The sequence below is a fragment of the Procambarus clarkii genome, chromosome 66, assembly GCF_040958095.1.
Source record: "Procambarus clarkii isolate CNS0578487 chromosome 66, FALCON_Pclarkii_2.0, whole genome shotgun sequence".
Classification (NCBI taxonomy): domain Eukaryota; kingdom Metazoa; phylum Arthropoda; class Malacostraca; order Decapoda; family Cambaridae; genus Procambarus; species Procambarus clarkii.
Window position 1 is genome coordinate 16786417 of NC_091215.1, and position 22875 is coordinate 16809291.

The window sequence follows — 22875 nt, forward strand, 5'->3', positions numbered from 1 at the left end:
TATGTATTCTCATAAACCCAATGTACCTTCTAGTATATAAATAAATAAATAAATAAATATAATTTCTGGGGGGAGCCCCGTCGGCTCCCCGGAGCTATCCCAGGCTGATATGCTAATGTCAGACTTTGGCATCAGTCATGTGTATGGAGTTCTTAGGCCTACCGGGGACCACGGCCAGAACTGGGCCCCCTCAGAGAGGCAAGGGGAGCAATGGCCTATAGAAGCCCCCGTGTAGTTGGAAGCATTCTATGTCTGCCATCGACCGGAACAGGCACCCAGAAAGGTAAGCGCCCCAAAACAAACCCCTATTCTGGTTAAAATTGCTACCTAAAACCGAACTAGTGGATAGAACTCCCCAACCGAAAACAAGCAAACTAGTGTGACGTCACACACTGCCGCGCCGCTGTCTGCGCAGCTCCCCCCTCCCCGGGAGGGGGAAGGGGGAGCCCCAGACCCCCCGCGCCGGCTACCCACACCTCAGTTCTTGAGGCTGATGCTATAGGCGATGGTCGTGTGCTCTGGCTCCGGTGTCGCTACTGCACTGTGCTTTGCGTGTGGTGTTAGTTTTGTGGGTGCGAGAGCCAGGAGTTATCTTCAGTACTCGGGCTGCATGCGCCTAGGGCTGCCTTCCCTAGGTGCCCTGTAAGTACTGCCCTTGGGGCTTGGGGCCACCTTCCACAGGCTCCTTGGGGTCTGCCTCTGCTGGTCCGTTTTACCTTTCGGTTTTTCGGCCGCCTGTTGGGCTCTTGGGTGTTCTGTTCTCCCTTGTTACCGGCAGGTAAGAGGCAGTTTGCACTGGTAAGGGGCGCAGGGTGCTGCTCAGCTTGTATTTCCCGACATCGCGGCCGGCTCTGTTCCTTGGGGTTCGCTGTCCTCTTGCGGGGTTTTGTTTTTCTTTTTGTTTTTGCCTGGTGGGGGGTTCTGTCCTTTTATTCAGTTTGTTTTTGCCCTTCCACTGTTCTCCTCGGTGGCGCCCCCTGCTAGGTCCCCGTGAGTGTACACGTCCCTGGGGTTCAGCTTTAGAAGTTTGCTTGGTAGTTTTGGGCGCCGGTTTGCAGCACCCTGCCTGGGACTACCTGAGCGCAAGTCCTCTTAAAGTAAACGCTCAGGACCCTGGGAATCCCCTAGGGGGCGCGTGGGTCCGATGGATGTGACCCCGGAGTCCCCACTCGCTGTGTGCGAGTTTGAGGGTTGCTCGGTCCCCTTGTCTCAGGGTGACCCTCATTGTTTTTGCCTCTGCCACGCTGCCTGTTGGGTCGGTGATACTTTCGACCCTGAGTCCTGTGAGTGTTGCTGCTGGCTTGTGACTCAATTTACCCAATCCTCTGATGATTCTATTCGGGTACGGGCGGCACGTGCGTTGCAGTCTAGGTTTCGTCTGTTGCAACGCGCTCGGTTGGTTGCTTCCCCGGATGCCCCGGGGCTGCCCCGCTTTGCTTTTCGAGACCCGGACTTGGGGGTGGGGGTCGCTTCGATCCTGGTTCAGTCCGCACCTCCTCGTCCTTCCCCTTCTGTTCGTTCTGGTCCCCCGCCCCTGCTTCCGGCCCCGAAGCGTCTGAGGGTTTCGGGGTCGGAGCAGGGGTTACTTGATCTCGAGACTCGGGCAGCTTCGGGGGTTGCCCCTTCCGGGGGGGCGGCAGAGGCATTCGAGTCTTGTCTCCCGGCCGAAGCTTCAGGGTCTGACCAGTGGGCCCCCCTTCCTCCAGCTTTTCCGGCTGCTCCGTCCTTGTCTTGTGGGGTCGGGGCTTGGGGAGAGGACTCGGCCTCGGGTCCTGTGGTGACGGACCTCGAGGCTGGGGAGGGGCTGACTTGGGGGCCTTGGGCCCCGCTGGACCCCGCCTGGGTTTTTCTTCCCACTGAGCGGGGCTTATTGTTACAAGGAGTGGGGTTTTCTTTTCCCCCCTCTGCGTACGAGTTGGATTTGGTGTCGGCCCCTCCCCGGGTTCGGTTCCGTGTTCCCCCGGGTACGTCGGTTCCGTCCTTCCGGAGGTTTTCGGCTTATCGCATCCAACCTGGTGTGGTGCGAGCGGCCTTTGCAGCTTACCTCCTGCGTGACCCGGATTATGCCTCGGAAATGGATCCGTCCACGTTCAGGTTTGGAACTTCGTTCCCTTTCTGGCTCCGTTACGAGGTTCCGGAGTCGTCCTGGCTAGCAGACTGCCCCTTGTTTGGTCTGGATTCCTGGCATTCCTTCTGTCGTTCCCGCACGCTGGAGTGGCGGGAAGCTTCCACGGTGCTTCAGGTTTTCCTGGGGGGTAAACTTGAGTACCTGAATGAGTGCTTGTTTGCCCCTGCCCTTCCCCGCGATGTGGGCGTTATTCAGCTCCATGTGCAGGTTCCCTCCCTTTCGGCGGCGCTCGTGGCGGAGGACTTGCGCGCCCGGGGCCTTTTGTGTTCGGCCTTGCGGTTCTTTTCCCTCCTGGAGCTGTCTTCGGATTGGCTCGTGGAGGATGTGGGGACGCTTGGGTCCGTCCCTGGGTCCGGCACCTTGTCCTCGGCTGCGCGTTCGTCGGCTGCCTTGTTGAAGCTGTTCACGCCGATTTTGCGGGATGCGGTTTCCCTGTTCTATGCTTCCCGTCTCGCGTGTCGGCAGGCGGTGCTGGGTTCCTCCGTGGAATCTGCTTGGGCTCTGGCTCTTAGGCGTTCTTCACCTTTTTGTCCTCTCCTGTTTGGGGAGTCGGCCGTGGCGCAGTTTATTCAGGCTGCGTCGGCGGCTTGTCGTCCGATGTCGGACTTGTTGGTTTTCCGGGGGTCCCGGGGTGGGTCTTCCCGGAAAGGTCGTGCCAGGGCTCGGGGTTCCTCTCGTCGTGGTAGGCCTCTGGTGTCAGGTTTGGGGTTGGCTCCTCCTGCGGACCCTCCCTCGTCTGGTCGGCGCGGTGTTCGCGCTGTGCGGGGTTCTGGGTCTCGTAAGGGTCGCCGGCCCTTTCGCGGTTTGCCCCCTTGACGGGGCGATGGGGGGGCGGCTTGCGCTGTTCGCCCGCGCCTGGTCCCACGATTCGTGGGCCTTTCGGGTCGTGTCTCGCGGCCTGCGGTGGCGTTGGGTGGCCCCTCCCCCCTTTGGGGGGTCGGGGCTGGCAGGGCAGGCTTCTTCCCCTGCGCTCTGTCGAGTCGTCTTGGAGTGGGTACGCTTGGGCGTCGTCGAAACGACGTCGTCCCTCAGATGGGTTTCCCGTCTGTTTCCAGTTCCGAAACGGGACTGCGCGGACCTGCGGTTCATTCTGGACTTGTCCCGTCTGAACCCCTGGGTTCATTGCCCCTCCTTTCGGATGACTACACTGTCTCAGGTTCGGCTCCTCTTGGAGCCGGGAGCTTGGATGGTGTCCCTGGACCTCCGGGACGCTTATTGGCATGTCCCGATTCATCCGCGGTTCAGGGACTGGCTCGGTTTTGTAGTGGGGCGTCTGAGTTACCGCTTTCGTTGTCTCCCGTTCGGGTTGAACCTGGCACCTCGCGTGTTCACACGCCTTACATGGGTTGTGGTGGCTCGTTTGCGTCTCCTAGGTGTTCGGGTGTTGGCCTACCTCGACGACTGGCTGGTTTGGGCTCCCAGCCAGTCAGCTTGCTTGCTAGCCAGGGATTTGGTTCTTTCCCAGCTCGCCGGGTTCGGGTTCTTGGTGAACTGGAGGAAGTCCCATCTGGTTCCCTCTCAGGTTCGGACTTGGCTGGGTCTCGTGTGGGACTCTCGAACCGCCTCTTTGTCTCTCCCTCCGGAGTCTCTCCTGCGGCTGCGGTCCCGCCTTCGTCTGTTTCTGGAGGGCCCTCGGGTCACCCGGCGGTTGCTCGAGGGGCTGTGCGGGAACCTGAACTTCGCGATGGTGGTCTACCCGCCGGGTCGGGTTTGGCTTCGACGGCTGTTCTGGTTCCTTCGGGGTTCCCCCTTCCGCCTCTCTCGCGATCGCAGAGTTCGACCCCCGGGGGACTTGCGTCGGTTGCTGCGTCACCGGCTTCCTCTTCGGGTTTTTCGGGGTTCAGTGCCTTGGCGCCTACCCGAGCCCTCGCTCGATGTGTACACGGATGCGTCGTCTCTCGGCTGGGGTGTTGTGACCAGTGCTCACCAGGCCGGCCAGGGGCGTTGGGATCCGTCCTTCCGTCGAGCTCACAGTATGGTGCGGGAGTTCGCGGCGGTGTGGTTTGCTCTGGGGAGGATTCGGGTGGCCCGCGGATCGACGATTCGGCTCCATTCGGACTGCTCTCCGGTGGTTCATTGCCTGAACCGCGGGGGTTCGATGCGGTCCTTGTCTCTTTGGGGTTGGTCGCTTCGGGTGACTCGTCTGCTGAGTTCTCGGGGTTTGGCTCTCCTGGCGGTTCACATACGGGGCGTGTCCAACGTCTTGGCCGACGCCCTGTCTCGCTTCGTTCCCCTCTCCACGGAGTGGACGGTCGACGACGAGTCCTTCCGTTGGCTTTGCCAGACGTTCGGGCGCCCCGAGGTGGACCTCTTCGCGTCGGCGTGGTCGCGGCGTCTTCCCGTTTATGCGGCGCCCTTCCCCGATTGCGAGGCCGTTGGGGTCGATGCCTTTCGGCTAGACTGGTCGAGGTGGGGGTTCCTGTACCTCTTTCCCCCGGTTCGGCTGTTGCTCCAGGTCCTGACTCGCTTAGAGACTTACCGGGGGAGAGTTGTCCTTCTGGCCCCTTGGTGGCCGGCGCAGCCTTGGTTTCAGGCGCTGGTTGCTCGGTGTCCGAACCCGAGGGTTTTCCCGCGGCTCCGCCTCTTTCAGCAGATCGGGCCGGTACGTCACGTAGCTGGTTCGATCTTCTCCTCGAGTCTTCGCGTATGGTTTTTTTGACTCGAGTCTATCATCATCTCTATGGTGATCAGGTGGCCTCCTTGTTGGTGTCCCACCTGAGGGCTTCTTCTCGGCGGCAGTATGAAGTTTCCTGGCGGTCCTTCCGTTTCTTTTTGCGTCTTCGTCGTGTTAGCTCCTTGTCTGTTCGGGTGGTCTTGTCCTTCCTCTCGTGGTTGTTTCAGGACCGTCATCTTATGCCTAACACTGTCGCTTCGTATCGTGCGGCGCTGGCGGAGCCGCTTCAGCTTGCTTTCGGTATCGATGTTACGTCTGCGCCGTTTCGCAAGCTGTCTCGTGCATTGTTTCACCTCCGGCCTGCTCATGCGTCGCCTGAGCCGTCCTGGTCTTTGGACAGAGTGCTCGCTTTCCTTTCATCTCCTCGTTTCGTTGTGGCCCCTTCGGTCCAGGATTGTTTTTCCAAGGCACTTTTCTTGTTGGCTTTGGCCTCTGGGGGTCGGGTAGGGGAGCTTCATGCTCTCCTCCGGCGCAGGGGTTTCTGCTCTTTTGGTCGTGGTGATAGTTTTGTTCGTTTGCAGCCGTCTCCTTCTTTTCTGGCGAAGAATGAGACTGCTGCGTTCCGGAGGGGTCCATGGGTGGTTGATGCTTGGTTGGTCAGGCCGGGGGTGCATCATGTTTTGTGTCCGGTTGCGGCGCTTCGCCGTTATTTGCGCGCCACAGCTTCTGTGTCCGGGGACGCGCTGTGGGTTGATCCGGTTTCCCTTCTTCCCTGTTCGCGGGTTCGGGTCTCTCAGGTCGTCCGCAGGGTTATTAGGTCCAGCCAGCCTGCGGTCTATCCCCGTGCCCATGACGTTCGTAAGTTCGCGGCTCTTGCTGCCGTCTTTGGGAATATGTCTTGGTCTGACATTCGGGCGCGGGGATTTTGGCGGTCGAACAGGGTCCTGGCTGCTCGTTACCTTGTGAATGTCCCTGGGCCTCGTCGGGCCTGTGTTGCTTTGGGTCGGCGGTTGCAGCCAGTTGTCTCGGCTTCGAGTTGAGGGGTGAGCGACGACCGCCTCCCGGGTAAGTCCCTCTTTTTTCTGTCTCTGGGTAGTTAGCTCCGGGGAGCCGACGGGGCTCCCCCCAGAAAACCAGCGTTGAATGTAATGAAACGCCATTTTCTGGGTGAGTCCCGGAGGCTCCCCGGCATCCCTCCCTCCCTCCGGTCGGCGTTTTTTCGCGTTTTTGACATCCAGCCTCAAGAACTGAGGTGTGGGTAGCCGGCGCGGGGGGTCTGGGGCTCCCCCTTCCCCCTCCCGGGGAGGGGGGAGCTGCGCAGACAGCGGCGCGGCAGTGTGTGACGTCACACTAGTTTGCTTGTTTTCGGTTGGGGAGATCTATCCACTAGTTCGGTTTTAGGTAGCAATTTTAACCAGAATAGGGGTTTGTTTTGGGGCGCTTACCTTTCTGGGTGCCTGTTCCGGTCGATGGCAGACATAGAATGCTTCCAACTACACGGGGGCTTCTATAGGCCATTGCTCCCCTTGCCTCTCTGAGGGGGCCCGGTTCTGGCCGTGGTCCCCGGTAGGCCTAAGAACTCCATACACATGACTGATGCCAAAGTCTGACATTAGCATATCAGCCTGGGATAGCTCCAGGGAGCCTCCGGGACTCACCCAGAAAATGGCGTTTCATTACATTCAACGCTGGTTTTTTTTGCCATGTCAGAATGGTTTTATGTTTACTACAGGCACAAATACACATAATGTCTGTAATACACTATAATGTCATTTTAATTACTCAAAAACATATGAAATCATATTTCATTCAGGCTTCCCAGGGATTATCAAGATTCTGAGTTCCGAGCAACCACTACATATTTATTTATATATAATGTATTACCATTTACACAAATATTTCTCTTGCAGATTACTCTTCCGTAAAAGCACTCAAGTTCAGGACTTGGGATAAGAAAGCTAGCAGCTTTCTGCAGGTATGATTCAATTTTCATGTATGCATGTACTATTACAGTACTAGTTTTCTTGGAGTCTCTAAGCCTCTAGGACCCATCCTTTGATTTGTATAAGCCAAGACCAGAATCAGGCACACACTATGAAGTGATGGGAGCAGGGACTCAGAAATGAACCACAGAACCCACCAAAATGTATAGGCTCAACAAAAGTGGTGGTTATGTGTAAGAAATTAGACACCCCATAAGTAAATAAAGCAAATGATTATTGCTGTGTGGTAAACACTCTGACTGCTAGTGGAAGGCAGCCAAGGTCATCTGAGGTCTCAGCCAACTTTCCTCCCTCACTCTTCTGCCGGGTGTGATCAGTCTGTAGTCTCTGCTAGGCTCATCACCTACCTCATGCTGTCAGCTAAGTGGAGTTGTTCTTTTGCGGAGTATTATGTTTCACATGATGTCTTTGTTTTGTTTATTTATTTATTTATTTATTTATGCATATACAAGAATGTGCATAAGGAATGTGAGGATACAAATATGGTAATTACAGTCTTGTAAAGCCACTAGCACGCGCAGCGTTTCGGGCAGGTCCTTAATCTAAGAAAATTTTAAGGAGGTAAATACTTGCAAAATTATAGACAAAAAATGATAACAGATTGCATGAAATGAAAAAAAGATGAGAGAAAATTGTAGGTACAGTATATTAAAGCACATAGGTAGCTAAGATTGATTGCAATGACAGCTTGAATGGTAGTTGACAAAAAAAAAATTGGTAGGCATAATACAGCAGAAACAATATAAGATTGGTTGCAATGACAGCTTGAATGGTAGTTGACAAAAATTGGTAGTCACAATACAGCTTGTGTCACAATACAGTTTGGTTTATTTATGTTTCGTGCTTGTGTTTGTCAAATCATAACAGAACGAAAAGGCAATGTAAAGGATTTGGATGTACTCATATCAGAAGACCTTAACTTTAAAGAACACAATAAAGTAGCCATCACATCTGCAAGAAAAATGACAGGTTGAATAATAAGAACTTTTCACACTAGAGATGCTATACTGATGATGATACTTTTCAAGATGCTAGTGCTCTCTCTCTCACTGTTGCACAATGACAGCCCCTTTCAAAGCTGGAGAAATTGCTGACCTGGAGAGCATGCAGAGCTCCTTTACTGCTGGAATTTAATCAGTAAAATATCTAAAATATTGGGACCAACTAAAGTGCTTAAATCTGTATTCTCTCGAGTGCAAGCGGGAGAGATACATAATAATTTACACATTGAAAATAGTGGAGGGGCTGGTTCCAAACCTGCACACAGAAATAACACCGCATGAGACCAGAAGACATGGCAGGATGTGCAGAATACCCCTGATGAAAAGCAGAGGTGCAATAGGTACTCTGAGATAGAACTCTATCAACATCAGAGGCCATAGACTGTTCAACACGCTTCCACTACACATAAGGGGCATAACTGGTCGATCCCTCACAGTGTTCAAGAGAAAACTTGACAAGCACCTCCAAAGGATACCTGATCAACCAGGCTGTGAATCATAGGTCACGCTGTGAGCAGCCACGTCCAACAGCCTGGTTGACCAGTCCAGCAATGAGGAGGCCTGGTCGACGACCAAGCTTCCTCGTTGTACGCTAAGCCCCAAAATCATCTCAAGGTAACCTCAAGGTATGTCACAAAAAGTGAGTGTGCCCTATCCATTGTGCTGCTTCCATGTCCAGAATTCCTCTCCTATGGGCTGGCTTGTGTTTCTTTACATCCACCCGAGATACCTGTTCTGAGGGGTTGCATGTAGGCTCCCTCTTGAATCGCTATGCTTCCAGACGTAACGTGAGATTTATTCTTTTCTGCGGGACTTATTAAAGGGGAAATATTCAGTTTTCTCAGCTTTGAAAAATATATTGTTTGGGACATGCAAAATGCATTCGCATTTTGCAGTTCATCCATTTTACAAAATGCAAAATGTAAGAGTTAACATGCATTCTGCATGTTAATCCTTAAATGGAGCAAATCATATATAAACAGTATATGATTTTGGTCTAATTGACTGGATGGCGCATATCATATATATATGTTTTAGAGTATTGTGTAAGATTTAAAAGTCCCATGGCTACACAGGATTTGCATCAGCTTCCTCAGGGCTCCAGCAGACAGATGCTTTTCTGGGGGGAGCCCTGTCGACTTCCCAGAGCTATCCAGGCTGATATGGCATTATTAGCTTTCTGGCATTAGTCAAAGTGCGTGGAGTTCTTGCCTACCAGAGACCATGAGCCAGAACCTGGCCCTCCTCAGAGAGGCACAAGGAGCAATGGCCTATAGAAACCCCCGTGTAGTTGGAAGCATTCTGTGTCTGCCATCGACCATGTCTGGCACCCAGAAAGGTAGGTGCCCCAAAACAAACCCATATTCTGATGAAAATATTGCTACCGAAAGCCGAGCAAGTGGACAGAACTCCCCCAAATGAAAATTAACAAACAAGCATGACGTCATCACGTTGCCGTACTGCTGTCTGCGCAATCCCCCCCCTCCCTCCCCGGGAGCTGGGAAGAGGGAGCCCCAGACCCTCACGCCAGCGATCCAACCGTCAGTTCTTGGCTGATGTGATACTGGCAGGTCATGTGCCTATGGTTCCTGCTTTGGTTTCAGCTTGTGTGTCTTGTAGGATGGGCTGTCTCTACTGGTGGTGTGTGTGAGCCAGGAGTAATACTCTACGGTACTCGGGCTGCATGCTCCTAGGGTTTCCTTCCCTAGGTGCCTAGTATGTACTGCCCTTAGGGCTTGGGGCCAACTTCCGCAAGTCGCCTTGGGATCTACCTCCGCTGTCTTTTACTGCTCGGTACTTGGCCGCCCTTGGAGTCAGCTGGGGTTTTTGTTGCCCTTGTTTGCCCTGGGTTGGAGGTAGTTTTTGTCAGTGGTAGGGGCACAGTTAGTTTTCATATCTTATAGCGGCTGGCTCTGTTCCGCCTGGGTATGTTGTCCTCTTGCGGGACTTTTGTTTTGTTTTGTTTTTCTGCCTGGTGGGGGTCTGCCTTTGGTTGGTTGCCCCCTATCTATCTTTGGAGTCTTTATATATACATATTTATGTTCTTGGTGGTACCCCCTGCTAGGCCCCCTCTTGAGTGGACACGTCCCGGGTGGTTCAGCTTTTAGAAGTTTGCTTGGTAGTTTTGGGTGCCAGTTCACAGTACCCTGCCTGGGCTTCCCTTAGTGTGTTACTGAGGCTAAGGGCCCTGGGAAACCCCGCAGGTGCTCTGTGGTCTGATGGATGTGACCCTTGAGTCCCCTCTCACTTTGTGCAAGGTTGACGGTGCCTCTGTCCCCTTGTCTCAGGGTGACAATCACCGGCTGTGCCTCCGCCATGCTGCCTGTAGGGTCGGTGATTATTTTGACCTGGAGTCATACGACATTTGTTGTTTGTACATGCTTCAGTTCATCCATGCTACTGATTATGATATGAGGGTGCAGGTGGCAACTGCATTGCAGGCTAGGTTCAGGTTGCTACAACACAATAGGTTGGTCGCTTCCCCGGATGCCCCCGAGACTGCCCCGTTTTGGTTTTAGGGACCTGGAATTTGGGTGGGAGTCGCCTTGACTTTGGTTCTGTCCGCCTCACCATGTCCTTCCCCCTTCTGTTGATCATCCGGTTCCTCCCCCCTCTTACTTCCGGCTCCGAAATGTCTGGGGATTTCCGAGTCGGGGGAGTCACCCCCTTCTGAGGTGGTGGCGGAGGCATTTGAACCTGGTCCTCCAGCCGGAACTTCTGGGTTTGACCAGTGGGCCCCCTCCTGCTTTTTTGGCTGCTCCTGCCTTTTCTTTAGAGGCAGGGAGTTTGGAGCCCCAGGTCCTCGGGGTAAGGTTCTCGGAGTGGGGGAGGGGTTGACTTGGGCCCCATTGGATTCCGCCTGGGTTTTTGTACCCTCTGAGCGGGGCTTGGTGTTACAAGGAGGGAGGGTCTCTTTTGCTCCCTCCTCTTACGAATTGGATTTGGCGTCTACCCCTCCCCGGGTTCGGATCCGTGACCCCATCGGTTCATCTGTTCCATCCTTCCCAAGATTTTTGGCTTCCCGCATCCCATCCCATGTGGTGCGAGAAGCCCTTGCGGCTTACCTCCTGGGTGACCCGGATTATGCTTTCATGATGGATCCGCATTCTTCATGTTCTTACTGGATTCATTATGAAGTTTTGGAGTCACCCTGGTTTGCAGACTGCCCTCTCTTCTCTTTGGAGGTGTGGCATACATTGTCCATTCCACACGCTTGAGTGGTGGGAGGCTCTGATGGCATTGCAGGTTTTTCTGGGAGGGTGACTTGAGCATCTCAATGCGTGCTTGTTCACCCCTGCCTTTCAGCGGGATGTTGGGGTGATGCTGCTTCATGTGCAGGTTCCTTCCCTTTCAGCTGCATTAGTCGCTGGGGATTGCCTAGACGTGGCCTGCTGGCTTCGGCCCTGCGTTTCTTCTCCCTCCTTGAGCTGTCCTTGGACTGGCTTGTGGTGGATGTGGAGGAACTTGGGGCCACCTCTGGGTCTGGTGCATTGCCTTTAGCTGTACGTGCATTTCTCTGAAAAGAAATGTCACAAATGCTTTATATAATAATAAGTTTGTAGTAATTTCATACTGTACCATCTAATTTGTGTAGCTTACTGAGTATTATTGTGTTTTTCAAGCCTTGTGTATTGTTCATATGTTTATCACATTGATTAGTTGCTGCTCTACAGCATCTTTCTGTGGAGAGCCCCATCGGCTCCCAGGTGCTATCGGACTGATATTAGCTATATTAGTGTGGGGCTTCAGTTATATGGAGTTCTTATGCCTACCGGGAACCATGAGCCAGAACCTGGCTCCCTCAGAGAGGCAAAAGGAGCAATGGTTTATGAAAACTCTACTCTTTGAGACTACACTATATTCATGTCTGCCATCGACTAGGGCTAGACACCCAGAAAGGTAGGCACCCCAAAACAGACCCCAACTGGTAGAAAATTGCAACCCAAGACCGAACAGAGCCCAAGAACTCTCCTTAACACTTTGGCATACCCCGCGCGCCACCCCTCAACTGTGCGATTTGGGTCCCAGCGTTTCACGGGAGCGCGCGTTAATTCTGAAAAGTGTATACTCTCCAACTTTGTCACCTCAATTCTCATCCTACGAGATTAAATTTGGTATCATTGTGTTCGCAATAAAATTCTCTACAGCACTAAATGCATATAAACTCCAAAAGCCCGGCTAATTACCCACAGCAAACAGAGAAAGTACGAACGAGTTACCCAGGAGCGCGCAAAAGCGATAAAATGTGTTCACTCTTTTCACTCTGGTCACCTCAATTTTTGTCCTAGGTCTTTCATTTTGGTATCAATGGGTTTGCAATAGAATTCTCTAGAGGAATATTAGCATATAAAATAAAAAACCTGGTCACACTTTACCAGCCAACGAGTTGAAGACGGGCACACGTTAACCGTGAGTGAGCGCCCAGACGCCTTCCAGCTACACTCCCAATTCCTGCCCACAAATGTTTAGTATTTAGTATTTTAGTATATTTAGTATTATAGTTTAGTATTTTTTGTGTAGTAGTTGTACATCACATAAGCATTGTAGATAGCCATTTGCACAAAATAGAAGGTCATTTTCTTCGTCCATTTGTGAGTTTTTATTATGAAGTGATAATATTTGATCATTTGGTCAAAGTGATCAACACCTTTCATGTTTGTATTGTAGTCACAGATTGCATTCGGCTTGTTGACAGTTACCAAACAGTCCCCCAAAAATCGGATAAAAACCTGATTTTTGGCAATTATTTTAGTGGATGACGCAGCATTGCGTCATCCCCGAGATTACCGACAGTAAACGGATGACGCAATGCTGTGTCTTGCCCGGACTAAAGTGTTAAGTGCCGCTCATTCGCGGCAGCCCCCTGAGCTGGCCGCCTGCTCACCAGTTCATCAATTGAAGCCCGCTGGGGCTGACGTCTACTCGGGCCTTAATTTCCTGTCAGGGTTTTACCCTAGTGATCATATAGCTAGGAGTACCAGTACTTCGGGCTGCATGCGCTTAGGGTTATATTCCTGGAGCTTTCAGGTTCTCACTCTTGTAGGGGTTGCTGTCACTTGGCATCGGCCCTGCCCTTAGGATCAGCGGTGGTCATGGTGCTTTCATTTAGCCCTGGGTAGAGAGTGTTTGTTCCTGGCTGGGGTGCAGTGTGTTGCACAGCTCGCATACTAGCGGCAGCCGTGTCTCTCTCTCTGGCCTCCTGAGTTTCGCTCCTTCTTTCACCCCCCTCCCCCCAGGGGTTCATTTCAGGGTTCTTTTGGGTTCCACGGCTACGTTTTTCCAGAGGTTCCCACCTCTCGAATTTTCCCTGCGGAGGTTCGGGAGACCCTGGGTGCATACCGCCTGCAAGACCCGGACTTTGCCCTTTCCAAGACCTGGAAAGACTGCCCTTTCTTTTTGCTTGGCGCGTGACACTGGATTCTTTTAACAGGGTGCTCATGTCTTCCCTAACTCTTCTGTCTTCCAGTGAGTGTTGAAATGGGGAGCCAGCAATTCCAAGTAGCAATTCCAAAAACTGACTACTGGATGGATCATTTACAGAGTCATTTACAGAGTCATTTTTTCCCCAAGGAACCTTGCAGTTGTGTTTTGCTTTGCTTACTTTCTGAATGTTTTCCTGGTGAGTGAAACTATACCCTGCTCGACCAGACCACACACTAGAAGGTGAAAGGATGACGATGTTTCGGTCCGTCCTGGACCATTCTCAAGTCGATTGTGATGAGAAGTAGATGCAGGCAATAAATAGGCAAGAGCGGTGAGGAGCAAAGTAAGATGTAGTAGAGGGGATAGTAGTAGGAATAAGAACTGCAGAGGGCCTATTGGCCCATACGAGGCAGCTCCTATTAAAACCTCCAAATAAGAGGAGATAGTAATAGGAATAGGAGGCGTTCTATGCCTCAGCGACCCTCAGTTTCTTGATTTTGAAATTGCCTTTATCTACAAATTATTCTCTCGCCTTGGTAACCCTTTGCATTTCAACTTTGCAACTGTGCCTATTCTCAAGCAAAATCCCTTGCAAATGATATTCCATCTTCCAGTACTGATGTTAAGGACTATCTTACAGGTAACTATCCACAGTCTCTGTACCTAAAGCCTATTAATTCCACTGACGTCAATGAGATAATCCTTTCCCTTAAAACCAAGTCTAGTGCCCTTGAGGAGATACCAACTTTAATTTACAAAAAAGCCTCCAGATCTTTAGCCCCTGCTATTGCATTGCTCTTCAACAAGTCACTTGAACTCCAAACCTTTCCAGATATTCTAAAAAAACGCGAGAGTAACCCCTGTACACAAATGTGGTGATCTCACAGATGTTAACAACTACAGACCTATATCAGTCCTGCCTAACTTGTCAAAAATTTTTGAAAAACTAATCTACAAGCAGCTTTACTCTTATCTAGCCAAACACAATATACTTAGCTCTTGCCAATATGGCTTCAGACCCAAAAAAAGCACTAACGATGCACTTATTAGTATGATTAACTTGATTCATGCAGCTCTTGATAAAAATGAGTTCCCTATTGGGTTATTTGTGGACCTGCGTAAGGCTTTTGACACTGTCAACCACCAAAACCTTCTTCTTAAATTACATCATTATGGAGTCAGAAGACACTCCCTGCAATACCTCAAATCTTACCTTACTGACAGGCTCCAGTATGTTTCTGTGAATAATTCAATTTCTCCCACCCTACCCATCAACATTGGTGTTCCTCAGGGCAGCATACTTGGCCCTCTCCTCTTTCCTCTCCTCTACATTAATGACCTTCCAAATGCCTCCCAACACCTCAAACCAATTCTATTTGCTGACGACACAACCTTCATTTACTCCAGTCCTGACCCCCTTGCTCTAAATGCCACAGTAAATACTGAGCTAAATAAAGTCCATCTTTGGCTAACTGCCAACAAACTCACCCTTAACATTGACAAAACTTTCTATATTCTGTTTGGCAATAAATCCTCTAATCAAATAAATCTCAAAATAAACAATACCCAAATTTGTAACAAATTAGATGGCAAATTCCTTGGCGTTCTCATTGACCAAAGCTGAATTTCTAAATATATAAAAAAAAGTTTCAAAAACTGTTGGCATTCTTCCTAAGATCAGATATTATGTACCCCGCCCTGCCCTGGTGACTCTCTATTACTCCCTCATCTATCCATATCTCAACTATGGTATTTGTGCTTGAGGTTCTACTACCCAAAATCATTTATGTCCTCTAATTACTCAACACAAAGCTGCTATTAGGACAATATCCAACTCTGGCCCCAGACATCACTCGGTACCCCTACTCAAGTCTCTGAATATGTTAGATATTAAGTCACTGCACATTCTCTCATGTGTATTATACATATATAAAATGCTGAACTGTAATGCCAATCCTGACCTCAAAAGCTGCATAGAAGCTTCATTCCTACTACTATCCCTTCTACTACATCTTACTTTCGTCCTCACCGCTCTTGCCTATGACAGAACCCATGAGCACCACACCAGAAATAAATACAGTTTTGATATTCCAAGAGTACGACTTAATCAAACTAGAAATGCTCTACAAATCAAGGGACCCAGAATGTGGAACGACCTTCCCAACCATGTTAAAGACTGTACCTCTCTCAACCAGTTTAAGATAAAAACAAAGCTATACCTAATAAATTCCCTGTAACCTACCTTACCCCTCCATTGTCAACCCATGTCTGTTTTTTGTTTTTTTTAAACGACGCTGTTTGTCGACCTAATTGTATTTGTGCTGCTTTTTCAGCCATGTTCCCCCCTTTTTATCTCTATTTTTATTTGTTCTCAACACATTTTATTCTTTATGCTCAATTAGTATTAAGCTTTAGTCATTTAAGTTTTTCATGCTCGAAACGCTTTGCGTAATAGTGGCTTTGCATTGTATGTACTAGCCCTATCTATAAATCCATCATTCTTTGTAAAAGCTCTTGTATGTATGTACCTTACCTAAATAAACATTTATTTATTTATTTATAAAACCCAATTTCTTTCATCCTAAACCTGCTTCCAACACTAGTAGCACTGTACTATGCCTTCCCTTCATATCTGAACTCAAAACTTTTACCAATACCTTTCGTCCTCTTGACATAAAGCTCGCCTTTTGACAAAATAACACACTTCGTAGCAATCAAGTTCACACTGCTCCTTCTGCTTTTAATACTGCTGGTGTCTACTCTATTATTTCCTGTTCATCTTGTCCTCTTCAATACTTTGGCGAACCTGGCCGTACACTGAATGACAGACTTAAAGAACACAAGAGAAGTGTTAAGTCTGCAGACACTAACAATGCTCTCTTCTGTCATGTGAGGGATTCCAATCATCCTATTGATTGGTCTTCCTCCAAAATAATCTTTCCTGCCTCTACTCTATACAGACGCCGTCTTGTTGAATCGGCTCTAATACACAATGTACCCAACATGAACTTGCCTTTGTTCTTTGAGTCCTGGCTTTGTTGCTGTGGACTCTTCCCTTTCACAGTATATACTTAAATGCTCTAATCTTTCTAATAGACGTGACCTAACATAAGCTTACCCTTCCATTTATCTTTCTTTCTCTCCTCTCTCTCTTTTTTCTGTTCATTGTTTTTCTCTTACGTTCCCTTACTACAAGTATTCTCTTCTTTTTCCTATTACTATTTCCTCTCATTCGGTGGTTTTAATAGGAGCTGCCTCGTATGGGCCAATAGGCCCTCTGCTGTTCTTATTCCTACTACTATCCCTTCTACTACATCTTACTTTGCTCCTCACCGCTCTTGCCTATTTATTGCCTGCATCTACTTCCTCATCACAATCGTCTTGAGAATGGTCCAGGACGGACCGAAACGTTGTCGTCCCTTCACCTTCTAGTGTGTGGTCTAGTCAACATAATTTAGCCACGTTATTGTGACTCATCGCCTGTATACCCTGCTCCCTATGCCACTTTGAGAGGTAAAGGTTCTAGCTCTCTCTCTGGTAGGCTATTAGTCCTAAGGTTGATATAACTGAATTGTGTGGAGCATTTTCAGCGTAGCTAACTTAAGAGAGAGCCACTGTTTGGCCCCTTCAGAAAACTAACAAAAGCCTGAACTGTTCAGAGCAGGCCTTGGTCCCAATTATTTCACTGTTGAGATTCCTATAAAGTATACTCAATAATACAGTATTTCTATAATGATTCTTCATCAAATAACTAGTTATATGACTTCATATATGCCAACCCATCCTCCTGTATAGATAGTACTTTAATGTGGGGAGCCCCTACGGCTCCCTGGAGCTTATTGGGCTAATGTATGTTATATTAGACCGGGACATTAGCTAAGGAGTTCAGACCTACCAGGGACCAGCGCCAGAACCTAGCCCCTTCAGAGAGGTTTCAGGGAGTAATGGCCCTGGAAAACCCCTTTGTGGTTGGGGTTTTCCTTATCTGCCATCGACCAGGGTTAGGCACCCAGAAAGGTAGGCATAACAAAACAAACCCCACATGGTAAAAAGCTAAAACAAAAAAACGAACAGAGAGGTAGAAACTCCCTACAATCACAAGGAAACAAGCAAACATCACACTTTACTGCCGCACCGATCGTCCGCGCAGCCCTCCCCGCCCCGAGAGGAGGAGGGGGGAGCCCCAGACCTACCGCGCCGGCTGCCAAGCTTCAGTTCGTAAGCTAATGTCAAATGGGATAGACGCTTCTCTGGCCTCAGTTTCCTAGGCGGTGTTTGCCTTGTGTGGCGTTCACCGGCGTTGTGTTGTGTTCTGCGGGTGCCAGAAGTTCCTCATCAGTACCAGGGCTGCATGTACTTAGTGGCTGACTTCCCTAAGTGCCCTGTGAGTGATAACCCCTGCGTAACAGGGTTATCTTCCCTGGGGCGTTCAGGAACCATTCCCGTAGAGGTTCTTGCTGCTCTGCATTTGCTTCGCCCTTGGGGCCAGCTGGGGCTTGCGGCCAGCTGGGGATTGGGGCCCTTGTTTGACCCTGGGTAGGGGTTTGTATTGTGCTGGTATTCTGTAGGGGCTCCCCACAGAAAACCAGCGTTGAATGCAATGATACGCCATTTTCTGGGTGAGCCCCGGAGGCTCCCTGGCAACCCTCCTTCCCACCGGTCGACAGTTTTTTCGCGTTGGTTGAAGCTTAGCTTCCTGAACTGAAGCTTGGCAGCCAGTGCAGTAGGTCCGGGGCTCCCCCCTCCCCCTCTCAGGGTGGGGAGGGCTACGCGGACAATCGGCGTGGCAGTAAAGTGTGATGTTTGCTTGTTTCCTTGTGATTGTAGGGAGTTTCTACCTCTCTGTTCATTTTTTTGTTTTAGTTTTTTACCATGTGGGGTTTGTTTTGTTATGGCTACCTTTCTGGGTGTCTAACCCCGGTCGATGGCAGATAAGGAAAACCCCAACCACAAAGGGGTTTTCCAGGGCCATTGCTCCCTGAAACCTCTCTGAAGGGGCCAGGTTCTGGCGCAGGTCCCTAGTAGGTCTGAACTCCTTAGCTAATGTCCTGGTCTAATATAACATACCCCGATAAGCTCCAGGGAGCCTCCGGGGCTCACCCAGAAAATGGCGTTTCATTACATTCAACGCTGATTTTTTTGTAACCAAGTGCACCAAGGTATTTATATTGATGTAAAATGCAATTTGATATGTAACATAAGTTTACATGTACGTATTTGGTTGATTAGACACAAAGAGTATAGTAGTTTTTTATATTTAGTAATCTTGGTTATAGCAGTTGGTTTGTTTGCAACATAGTGAAATGTTGTTGTAGTTGAGACAAAGCCTGAAGCAGTTCAGAGAGCTGAGTGAGGCCGAGATAGAGAGCAGCTGGAATGTGTGGTGAGTAATTACAGTACCTAAGTGTAGTTACAGGATGAAAGCTACGCTCGTGGTGTCCCGTCTTCATAGCACTCTTCGTCATATAACACTTTGAAATTACTGACGGTTTTGGCCACCACCACCTTCTCACTTAACTTGTTCCAACCGTCTACCACTCTGTTTGCGAAAGTGAATTTTCTTATATTTCTTCGGCAATTTTGTTTAATTAGTTTAAATCTATGACCTCTTGTTCTTGAAGTTCCAGGTTTCGGGAAATCTTCCCTGTTGATTTTATCAATTCCTGTTACTATTTTTTTACGTAGTGATCATATGACCTCTTTTTCTTCTGTCTCCTAGTTTTGGCATATTTAATGCCTCTATCCTCTCCTTATAGCTCTTGCCCTTCAGTTCTGGGAGCCACTTAGTAGCATGTCTTTGCCCTTTTCCAGTTTGTTGATGTGCTTCTTAAGATATGGGTACCACACAACCGCTGCATAGCGTGGCGCTCTGAATGCGAGATGAGAGCGCGGAAGCTCTATGTGGTCGGAGTCTGGCTGTTTACTCTTTGTCAAGGCTGAAGCGTATTGTGAGGGGTAGGAACTGGACTCATAGAGTGCTACATTGTTGCTGGTGAATGTTGAAGATGTGCATTATCTCTCAAGCATTTGTGCTAAACCACTTCTAGAGTTAGACTGATGATGATTGATTGATAAAGATTGATTGTTAAGATTAAGCCACCCAAAAGGTGGCACAGGCATGAATAGCCCATAAGTAGTGGCCCTTTTGAGCCATTACCAGTATCAAGAGCTGATACTGGAGATCTGTGGAGGTGTGACTGCACCCTGCGTGACGGGAGATGTCTCCCGTGTGATGATGATTCACTGTCAACTGCTTATATTACCAGTCCACACCTCACCTGACCATCCTCTAACAGGTTTGGGAAGAGGTATTGCACTTGAGAAGATGTATTAATTGTAATTAGTGGACCAAGTAGAATTAATAAACCCATCTCAGTATCTGCACATAAGCTAATCAGAATATGGAGCACGTATATTACTGACATAATATCCAAGCTACAGATAGTAGAATTTGGTACTACTGTAGAAGCTCGATAATCCAAAACCCACTGATCCGGGAAATGTCCTAATCCGGCCAAAATCGAGGCCAGATAAAGTTATATCCCTATCTGAACAGAATGTCCATAGAAGCCAGACTACCGGATATTTGGTCGAATCAGCATATACCAATAGAAAATTTGAATTTTTTTGAAAATGATAGAAAAATTTGAAAAAAAAATTCTCCAAAAGCAAGAGGCGACTTGCCACCGAATATAAGATGTGAACTTTTACCACTGAGAGATAAACAAGTGAAACACCTGACCTAATGCTCGTTATTCACCACCACCAGAAAGGGAGGGAGGGAGTCAGGGGGGGGGGGGGGAGGGATATTGTCAGGGAAGGAGAATATGTAGAGAGTGAGTGTACCAGTAATCTGGTTAGCCCTGCCAAAGGTGGTGTTGCAAGAGTTATTGAATTATATTGTTTCTTATTTCCATGGAGAGCTAGTTACAAATATTAAATAACACACTGTAATAATTGAACAGTACAGTATTTGTACTATTTGGCTATGTTGACTATTTATTCATTTAAATATTTGCAAGAAAATTAAATTGGGTTTTAACAGAACTTAAGATTCATATGTTAGTCATCGTACAGCATGTCAACACCCCCGTGTTGACACTCATGAGGGGTGAGTTGGGGTGGGTGAACAAGGAGGAGACCTGTGATCTATGTCTGTCTGTCTGTCTGTCCAGTGTTGTGTCTGCCACCCACCCACCTGTTCATCCACTCACCTGCTCAAGGCTCACCCACTTCCCTACCCACCCACATGCCTGCTTGCCTAGACCTCTTCATCCACCTGTTCACTCACCTGCCTGCTTGCCCACCCACCTGCCTGATCATACCCACCCACCAAGCCCATCAGCCTGCCATCCACCCATCCAAAACCTGCCTTCTCGAACCCACCTATCCCTGTTTGCCCACCTACCCACCAGCCTACCCAGCCCTGCCAGGCAGCTAACCACCCACCCAGCCCAGCACACTAATTAGTGTGGGGAAATTCAAATTACTGTACGTTGTTTGTGGTATATTTTTGGAAATGTTCACTTTGGGACTTGCGTGGTGAAGTCAGTTAATCTGAAAAATGGGCTCGTCTGGCAAGGGGTCCTTCCCATATAGTCCGGATTAACAAACTTCTACAGTATTCAATTTATATAGTCCGAAAAAGTAAAGCTAGAAAATAAACTTAAATATTCCTAGGCCTATTATAGCACATATATGTACTATATTAGGCCTTAGATAGCATGTATTAGGCTTAGGAAGGTTAGGTTAGTTTGTCTTTGCAATTCCAGGACGAGCGTGTGTCTTGCTTTCCGACCATCCCTCACGGTCGCTTGTCCCTCAATAGAACTCTTGGTGAATCGGATACTTTTAATATCGTTCGCCTGATGCATTTCTGTTCTCGTATTGGCATCCTTGGTGATATTTAGTGCCCTCTGATTATTCTGCACATTTGATGATGCTACATAGCCCTTCCGGTTTGGTGCCTTCGTTTGATAATTACTTACTTGTCTTTGCAACAAATACGAAACCTTTTCCAGTTTGTCCAAATTCATTAGTAAAGATTTCTATTTTCTAGTTGTCCATTACATCATATATGTACCATGGTCCTCATCATTACTATAAATAATAACTAAACAGGAGGATGAGTTGTGTACGCATGCATGAAAACACTTGTATATATCCACAAGCATGAAAATCATGCTTTTCGATTAACTAAATCAGCAGTGTTACTAATGTAATCTATTACATACTGAATTTACATTAATAGAATTACAATTATTCAACGAGATGTTAGAGTAATGGTCATTAAGATACTTTTTTTTATCTTGCAGAAAATTTCTACAAGTGTGAGAGAATAAGTGATCAAGAGCAAATGGACGATTTGTATTCCAGCCAAAGAAGAATTTTATTGAAACCCCTGAACAAGATATTTATTTGTATACTGTACCTCTAAAGACCAAATTCAAGAAACTTTTTTAGCTATAATGGTTCTTGTTATTATTATTACCTATTTGTAATCAAGAGAAAAAGCTGTACTTATGGCATATTTTTTTTATTTATGTACTGTCTCCACTCGATCATCCGGACTATATGGGAAGGACCCCCAGCCGGATTATCACGTGTTCAAGATAATGGTACTTTTTCACCTATGAGTCCAAAAGTCACCATTTCCAACTATTTTTATACTACAAACATGATTTGAATTGCCTTGCCACATATAATTATTAAATATTCAACTAGAAACTCTCAACTTACCTTGTTGATGTTCTTCGTCTTGATTGATGCCACACATCTTGAAGTTAAGAATTCTTAACAATTTACGTAACCTATACTAACACAACACTAAAATTAACACTTAAAATTACTGTACAGTTCATTAAGGAAAGTTAGTTTTGACTGCCAACTGCTGAAGCCTCACTGGTTGAAGGCATTTGGGTTGCCTGTGAGGCCTCACTTGTTGAAGGCGCTTGGCTTGCCTGTGAAGCCTCACTTGTTGAAGGCATTTGGCTTGCCTGTGATGCCTCACTTGTTGAAGGCTCTTGCTTGTGCCTCACTTGAAGGCGCTTGGCTTGCCTGTGAAGCCTCACTTGTTGAAGACATTTGGCTTGCCTGTGATGCCTCACTTGTTGAAGGCGCTTGCTTGCGCCTCACTTGTTGAAGGCGCTTGACTTGCCTGTGATGCCTCACTGGTTGAGGTGTATAACACGTAACTTGTCTTTAATTGCTAGGTCAACCTTCTTCCTTTTAACACCTCCAGAACGATTGATTGTGCTACCAGACATAGTCTTGGCCAAAAATGTTTCAAGTTATTATGAAAATAAAAAACTTGTGAAAAAAAATATTTCACTAATGGCGCAGTACTGTGACACCGCACTGGTTGAGGTGTATAACAGTAACTTGTCTTTGTTAGGACAACCTTCTTCCTCTTAACACCTCCAGAATGATTGATGCTGCTACCAGACATAGTCTTGGCCAAAAATGTTCAAAGTTACTATGAAAATAAGAGTCATTTAAAAAAATATTTCACTAATGGCGCGACACTATGGTATAACACGAGGGACGAGAGCACATGGGTTGACCAGTGTTGACCACTTGGGGCAGCTGTAGCACGTTACGTAGGCCGCCGGGAGGAAAAAATCAATATTTTTGAAGGAAACTTCAGCCTGTGCACATTGTTTTTAGGAAACTTATATATTTGTTATTACATAATTACTAGTACTT

At 48.2% G+C, this 22875-nt stretch overlaps 1 protein-coding gene across 1 annotated transcript in view; it reads left to right on the forward strand.

Moving 5' to 3' along the window:
• The window catches only part of LOC123769137 (protein unc-13 homolog 4B), a 441599-nt gene extending 419960 nt beyond the window's left edge, over positions 1-21639 (forward strand). The window contains exons 18-19 of the mRNA XM_069309818.1: positions 6653-6717; positions 21486-21639. Of these exons, the coding sequence (XP_069165919.1) occupies positions 6653-6717; positions 21486-21512 (92 nt within the window). The 3' untranslated portion in view covers positions 21513-21639. The remainder of the gene's footprint in view (positions 1-6652; positions 6718-21485) is intronic.
• Positions 21640-22875: the final 1236 nt, after the last annotated feature.